The following is an 8386-nucleotide window of genomic DNA, read 5'->3' as shown; positions in this document are numbered from 1 at the left end:
CATTTGAGGCTTATAAAAACCTCACTCATCCCTAATTGGTTAACATAAGAATTGAGAGCAAAAAAAGAAAGAAAACACTAATATAATATTGTGAGAACTCCTCTCAAGCTCTAAGTGTTATGTGAAGTTTAAGGGAGGGTTGAGTGGTTGTAAAGGTTATATCCTAAATTTGTTAAAAGGAGAAAAATAGGTGTAAAAGGGTAGTTGATCTTTGCGCGTTGAAAGAAGATCGGTAGTGAAAGTTGGTGGCATTGCTTGAGGCTCAGCCTCCCAAGCAGTTTGGGCGATGGTACCGCCTAGACTATGCGATGGTACACCGGTAGTTAATGCTACCAGGTGGGGGTATCGCTAGAGCTTAGTCTCTGAGGCTGTCAAGTGGTGGTATCGCCGAGGGTTACTCTGTAGGTGGTGGTAGCGCTAGTACCAAAAAACCCAGGTTGAGACATTTTTTAACTTAATTTTTTAAGCAATTTGGGGCCTAAAAATACCCTTTTTTTTCTGAATGAAAAAGCACGAAAGTGTGAACAAAAAACTTATGATCCAAGTGAAAAAAACGTTATTATGATTCCTTGAGAGTTCAACTCATCTTCCCTAAGTGTAAATTCTATTTAAGGGAGGGCTAGGAGAATTGTAAAGGTTATCTCTTAAATATGTGATAAGGAGAATAGAACCGTAAGAGATTAGTTGATCTTCACCCATTGAAAAAAGATCAATAATGAAAGCTGGTGATATCAACAGAGGAGGAATCGGGAGTGGATATAGCTCATGATGACTGAATCACTATAAAATTGGAATGCTTTCTCTTCTTTACCTTTTTTTTCTTTATATTGCTTATAATTTGGCGGCTCAATCCATATCACACTATCTCTAAGTTCAAATGTATTTCTGATATGATTTTATCTAAATACTCGATGTTTTTACGTAAGCACTAATTGATCGCCCCCTTATTGCTTATGTATATATATATATATGTATGTATACATATATGTATATACATATGTATGTGTATATATACATATATGTATATAAATGTATATGTATATATATATATATATATGTATATATATGCATATATACATATATATGTATATGTATATATGTATGTATATATGTATATATATATAAATATACATACATATATACAGTGTACATATATATATATAAGTATATATATATATGTATATATATATATTTGTATATATTTGTATATATATATACATATATATATATATACTTATATATATATATATATGTATATATATATACAAATATATACAAATATATATATATATACAAATATATATATATACAAATATATATATATATATACGCGCGCGCACTTTTTTTATTGCCACAACATGAGGCATAAGCTTACTTGCTTATGGATTGACAGACGAAAAAGCTGTGTTTACACCTCAAAATTGCGTGCATTAGGCAGCTTTTCCTTTGAACGAGAAAAAGGTTACTGTAGCTTTTCCTTTAAAAGTATCTACAAAGCGATTTTGTTAATGCAGCATTTAAGAGTTGATGAAGAGAGCTTCTCGTGTGGGGCCCACACGTTCTCTTGTAGATTGCATGTCTTCCACGCTAATGATGTATCGGCACGGATCCATGTTGGTGTGGAAGCGATAGTTAATGGTTATTACGTGTTCCAAAGTTGCATCAACATCATCTTTTGGGTCCATTAAAATCGAAATAGCACGAGAAACCTCGTGCTAGTAAAGCAATTACATCGAACCGTGGTCTTGTTCCTCAATTACTCATGCTTTTTCTTTTTTTATTCGTACATGGGTTTTTAAATATCTTCTACCCTTTGTGAATTGGACTGATCATTTGAAATTAACAAACACCACAAAGGAGAATTCAAGAGCATTGAGATATTATCCAATTTGATCGATACCCGTAGATATATATATTCTAAGCTGTAATTTTTAAGAATAAATATAAAAATTAACTGAGGTGATCATTGTTTAGCTGCTTCAATTCTCTAGATTGTTTGATTTTTTTTATTATGATAAGGAGCTAAAAAATTTATTACTTTAATTCTTATTTTAAATAGTGACAATTTATTCATAAATAAAAAATATTTTGCTAGTATCTATATGACCTAAATTATTGTTCGCCTCTTTAAGAATATTAAAAATTTATTTTATCAAATATATAATTTTGTCACACATAACATCTCAATTCATTTGTTCAATTATAATACTCGCAAGGATCTACCCCTATTGAAGGTGGGGATAAAAGATATTTTTTATTATCTATATGTATATGAGGCAAGGACGGATAGAGTACTCCCCAACCCGATTACTCTTAGTATATGAGCCTATACATTGTGCTCTAATGTTTGACCTGTTTGATTTAAATCTAGATTGAGGTAATTTTAAATTATCTAATTCGAATCACATGAAATAATATCATTATTTAACAGTAACAATATCAGAAAGCAGCTCTCCTTGTAAATGAATCGAAGATCTAAGAGAGATGGGGAACAATTTAAGTTTTTGCACCAGATGCCGAAGCACCAGCCAAAACAAGCTCCCTATGGCAGAAACCTTGATCCAAAGATTGAAGGCCAACGAGAAGAAGGGTCTGGGAAGCCAGAGTACAAGTTAAGCGAGCTACAAGGTCGGCGGGCTCAAGAGGAAGGACCACGTCACTAGTACCAAAAAGAGTTCCTTGGCCTCTTGCTGGGAGTCGAAGCAGGGGAGATCTGAGGCACGGTGAACACGTCCTCGCTCCACCGCTCTCGCCCCGCCTCCTTGCTCCCCCGCCATGGTTGGTGGTGTCCGGAGCCGTCGACGGCGGACGACAGACCCGGCGGCGGAGGGTACTGGGGCACGTGAGGCGCCCAGACAGGGAACTTTTCCGCCAGCGCGTCAAGCCCGCCGCTGTCCAGATCCGCCTCCAGGAATGGCAGCAACTCGTCCCCCTGCATCGCCCAGAAAAGGATCCGATTTTTAATCTTCTTCAGTTGCAAAAAAGATTACTTTTTTTTTTTTTTTTATCGTGATCTAATCCGAAATAGGTTGGGAATCAGGAGGGACAAACCTTGGCGAAATCTTCCACTCCCAAGGCCGGATCGTCGACCAGCAAGTCCTCCACGCGCCAGCCCGGACACGTTTTGATTAAGTACTCCGAGATGCTGCTGGTGGTGGTGCTTGTGGAAGCGATGGGCGTGGAACCGTCTGCAACCGAGGCCTTATTCTGATTGCTCTTTGGCACGGTTGATTTGGTGCTAGTTTTAACCTCCGCCACCGACTCAGGGGAGGGAGAGGTGGGCATGGGAGCGGCGGAAAGTTGGACGCCTGTAAGGATGAACCTATTGTGCTTCATGGTGAGATGATTGGCGCTGTGAACGGACGCGTCGCAGTCCCTGCAAAGAATCGCCCGGTCCTCTTGGCAGAACAAGAACCCCCGCTTCTCCTGCAAGTCCGAACACCAACGAAATCAAAATTCCTTCCATAAAAATACAATCTTTCTCTACACATCTGCCCGAAAAGGCGATCAAAATGGCGCCTTTGAAACGGAAGCAAACCTGGCAGATGTCGCAGGCCGGGTGCGACTGGGCGGAGGGCGCGGAGAGCGAGAAGCGGCGGTGCTTGCCGACAAGCTTGTTCGCCCGGTGGACCCGCCGATCGCAGGCGTCGCAGAGAGCGGCCTCGTCGGCGCAGCAAAACACCGAGGCGCCCTCTTTACCGCACACGTCGCACAGTACCTTCATCGCGCTCGTCTCTCTCCAACGCTGACGAGGAGGGAGAGTTGGAGATGGCGAAAAGAGAGTATGCCAAAAGTCGAACCGATCAAAACCAGGAGAGGAAGATTTAACTAAAAACCACACGGAATGGGAGGAGAAGAGCGGCAGCAACAGGCCGGCAGGCGGGCGGGCGGGCGGGCGTTGGAATTTATGCTCTCGAGATGGTAGCCCGCCAGGCTACGCAAATCTAACATAAAAATTTCCCACTTGTCGTCCGATCGGAAAGTTGGGACCCAAAAGAAGATTAATTTTCCCGTACCAAATGACTCCTTTTTCATGATCTGGCTACATAGTCTTGAACAACCAGGCACTCAATTCATTAAAAGGACCACCATTATGGCTGCTAACTGATAACCAAGTTGGGTGTACTATATTAGTCTTAGGTCAACAAATTGAAGTCTCAAGCTCATGAAACAACAGTAAATATAATGTTTATAACCCATCACACCAGTTACAAGATGGATTTATGTGAGCGAGAGAGACACTGGCATTTCCAAATGGTGGAACCTAATATTTGGATGCATCAGCCAACAGCTGCTGCAACTCTACCATTTGTCTTGTGGATTCAGTGAGATCCAACCTTAGAGCTGATAGATATCATTGTATCCGAAGGATGTGAAACTATATTATCTTTATCTGATAGGGGAAATATATGCCTCCCATCATAACATCACATGTGGCATCATAATCCGTAGAAGAAGACAAAAGTTCTCAATCGTTCACTCGGCCATGTCAGCATTTGTCCAACAAAATATTCAAAAAAATATTTTTTATTATATAGAATATTCTTTCTAATCATTTTTGATAGGAGAGTTTGAGTAAAAAAATAAATCGAGATATTACTATCGGTTTGGCGCTTCTTTCTTCACCCGCATTCTATTCATTTTGAAAAACTAACTTAATTAAAGGAGAGATCATGTTGAAAACTTCATTCGACATTGGTCTTACTGTAGATTGACCATACACCAACCATTCAAGGGCATATCGAGTAGGTTTAAGGACTCCAAGCATAAGTTTGAATAGGCTTGAGTCTGGTTGGTCAAACATTTCAAATCAATCACCAACATTTTTCCCTATCATTTTAGGTTGTTCTTCAATTTTCCAACCCCAAACCTTGTTGGAAACTTTATAGACATACGGTAAGTTGATATCATTACTCATAGTTAGTTTGTCATAGGTTAGTTGATGATGATGTTATAGGCCGATGATATGTTTGACTCCTATCAACTTCATCGCTATTGTTTTGGAGTAGAGACCCAACTCCAATGTCACATGAGGGCAAATGGTATTGAAGGGAGAGATGGAGTTAGCCAATACACCCTATCAAGAATAAGGACATTGAGACAATATTATTAGTAGCCAAGCTCAATCTTCTAAAGGGGAACAAAATAAAATATATTGATGAAGTTACTTGTATTTTTGATAAGAGTATTCATCATTCGGACAAGGACAACAAGTGTGTCATCATGCTCAAAGTTGAGGTGCTTCACCTCCTTTTCTTTAGAAGTGATTTTTGGATCGCCTTCGAATCTGTGATGCATTTTGGTTGCAGCCCTTACGGAAACGTATGCTTCGTTCACGAAAGCGTTGTCACCTCCCAATGTTAGTCATATCAGTTGACTCTCCACCAGTGCCCAGAGAAGTGTCATCATTGGAGTAGTCAACTAGGCACCTAATATATTAGGCTAACAAAGACTTCGATTGGAACCATCATGTGCATTGAATTGTTTGACAACATAAGAGAAATTAGGTTTGTTGAATAGCCTCTAATATTAAAGCAGAGTGCGAGCAAATCTGATGGCACCGACAGAATGGAACGCTGGCTCTTGTCCAACAACAATAGCTGGGAAGTGGAGGACTTGGCTAAGGTATTCATCTAAGGAGTTGGCATGACAGCACTCCATGTCAACCCTCCTAGCATCAAAATGCTTGAGAAAAATATTGATGGTTGACTTTGAATGCTTGACCAGCTCAACCCAATTTGGGTGCGAGTTGTTCTTCAAGCCTTTTGAATCATTGAAAAATACTAATGTTGAGTGTGATTGTTAAGTTAGTTAGTTTTTTTGATATTCAAGTTAGATCATTAAGTGGAATAAGAGGAAGTTGCTAGTCAATCACGTGAGTGATGACACGTGTAATACGTTATATATATTTTTTATTTATTAGTATTATTAATATTTTTTTCGCTTTATGTTTCCTATTGTATTATAACATTTATGGATTTATACAATGTGAATCAGATTATAATGTGATCATGATAATGAGATCGATTCATCCTTAAACATATACCATAAATAATCTCAGTCATAGGTTACTTAAGAGAGATATTGAGATAATCGGATAGACTTGTGTACTATATACTTGTCCATATGATGGAGACGGCTGATCTTATAGTTGTTCATGTGGGGACACTAGAGATGTAGTGTAGGTGCTCATTGGAGAAAGAGTTTACTAATTGATCCACTCACGGAATGTTAGATAGTTGGTGAAACCTCATTGTTAGACAATTATTTCTTCATCGCAGTTGTGTATCTAGTCCTTATATTTGAGACACTTGCTGTATGACCACTCTACTCTTTGATACCAGGCTTGAATTATTAAATCTTATGGATAAGATCCAATAAAAGCCAATGAGAGATTATTGGTAGAGATCCATTAATCCACCAATAGGATTGGGTAGTTAGATAGAGATCCAATATCCAACAAGGTAAGATCCATTAGGGTTAAGTTGACAAGGACCTCTATAAATAGGAGGGAATCAAAGGGGCATAGGCTAGACCCATTTTGGTTGCCACCTCCTATACTTTTTCCTTCCTCTCCTATCGATAGCTCCAGTTTGAGACATATGGATAGCAAGAAGGGCTGGCCCGAAGGTAATTTTTCAAAATCGTTGAAAGTTTTCGATAGCACTAATTTACCCCCCCCCCCTCTTAGTGTCATTCATGATCCTAACATATCAAGCATGGTGCTGTCAGGCCCACACGGTTTCTACTCAAGTCTCACTCTAATCAGATTCTACTAGTCATAGATGCCCTACAAGCCAATTACATGAGTGATGGCACGTGTGAGATGACACACATTCTTTTTGCTTATTATATTATTTGATATTATATTATTTTATATTATTATTATTATTATTATTATTATTATTATATATATATATATATATATATATATATATATATATTGTGATGTCCATGGATCTGTGCAATAGGAATCAGATTGTGATGAGATCATAATAATAAGACTGGTTCGTATTTAAACACATACCCTAAATAATTCCGATCACAATTTATTCGATAGGAACATCGAGACAATCGGACAGACTAGTGTATTATATACCCATCCATATGATGGAGGTAGTTGGTCTTATAGCTACTCATGTGGGGACACTAGGGATATAGTGCAAGTACTCATTAGAGAATGAGTTTACTTATTGATCTGCTCATAAAATATTGGATGGTTGATAATTCCTTATTGTCAACTATTGATTCCATTATCTCAATAGTGTATTTGGTCCTTAGACTTGAGATACCAATAATATCCTATATGAGTACTATACTCTTTGATACTGGACTTATAGGTCTAGAAGTTTCAGATCTAGCACAATGTCATCAGGAGTGATAGTTAACCTTACGAGGGCTATTGAGTATCAATATAGGATCATCCACTCTCAGTGTCATGAGAGAAATATCTCATATATTCTTACATAGACAAATCCTTGACCATGGTCATTCAGATTGAGAGAGAAAGAGTTCTATGAGAGAATCCGATTAGAGCGAGACTTGAGTAGAAATTATATAGGTCTGACAACATTATGCCCGGTATAGTCTCTGGGGTATTAGATGGATGAGAGATTATAGATACACGGTAACTAAGGGCATATATGTCCAATAGATTGTATTCCCCTATATCGTTTGGGGACTACGGCATAGTGGCCTAGTACATTAGTAATTGATGAGTCGAGTGAATTATTATAAAGATACTAATTCACTAAGCCAAAAGAAGTTCTGATAGGTATGACTCATGGCCAACTTGATATTGGGCCTAGAGGGCCACACACATATGGTAGGTGTTGCGACGAGTAGAGGTTTAGGTATGAGATATCCGTTGGAGCCCCTATCTTATTAGATATCCAATAAGCCCATGAATTATTGGATCCTATGGATGGGATCCAATAAGAGCCGATAAGAGATTATTGGGTAGAGACCCACTAATCTAAAAGGTATGGGTAGTTGGATAAAGATCTAGTACCCAATATGGTAGGATCCATTATGGTAAGTTGATATGAGGTTTCTATAAATAGGAGGGAACAAAAAGAACATGGGCTAGGTTCTTTTTGGCTACCTCCTCCTATTCTCCTCTCTCCCTCTCCTCCTCATACTATAGCTCTTATTTGGGGCATATGGACAGTAAGAAGGGGCAACCGCTTCTTGATTATATGGTGCACACGAGGAAGAGATTTAGGCAGCGATTTGAGGAGCGTCTTTGTAAATCCATGCCATGTGGATCACCACTAGAGAGAAGGACAGTTAACCTCCTTTATCTTTCTTACACATGCAGTTTTTTGATTTTACGAGTTTTTACGCACCAATATTTGTAAGATAATGAAACATTATTTTTCTATGG

General features: G+C 38.6%; 1 protein-coding gene across 1 annotated transcript; it reads right to left on the bottom strand.

The window, feature by feature from the left end:
* Window positions 1-2378: 2378 nt before the first annotated feature.
* LOC135616187 (B-box zinc finger protein 20-like) lies at window positions 2379-3876 on the bottom strand. Its single transcript, XM_065115376.1, has 3 exons — window positions 3539-3876; window positions 3052-3426; window positions 2379-2932 (listed from the first exon to the last, which is right to left on the bottom strand). The coding sequence occupies exons 1-3, from the start codon at window positions 3722-3724 to the stop codon at window positions 2660-2662; spliced, it is 834 nt and encodes a 277-aa protein (XP_064971448.1). The 5' UTR covers window positions 3725-3876; the 3' UTR covers window positions 2379-2659.
* Between the last annotated feature and the right edge of the window lie 4510 nt (window positions 3877-8386).

The sequence above is a fragment of the Musa acuminata genome, chromosome BXJ2-7, assembly GCF_036884655.1.
Source record: "Musa acuminata AAA Group cultivar baxijiao chromosome BXJ2-7, Cavendish_Baxijiao_AAA, whole genome shotgun sequence".
NCBI classification, from domain to species: domain Eukaryota; kingdom Viridiplantae; phylum Streptophyta; class Magnoliopsida; order Zingiberales; family Musaceae; genus Musa; species Musa acuminata.
Note: the sequence above shows the minus strand (reverse complement) of the source record. Positions and strands in the feature narration are given on the sequence as shown.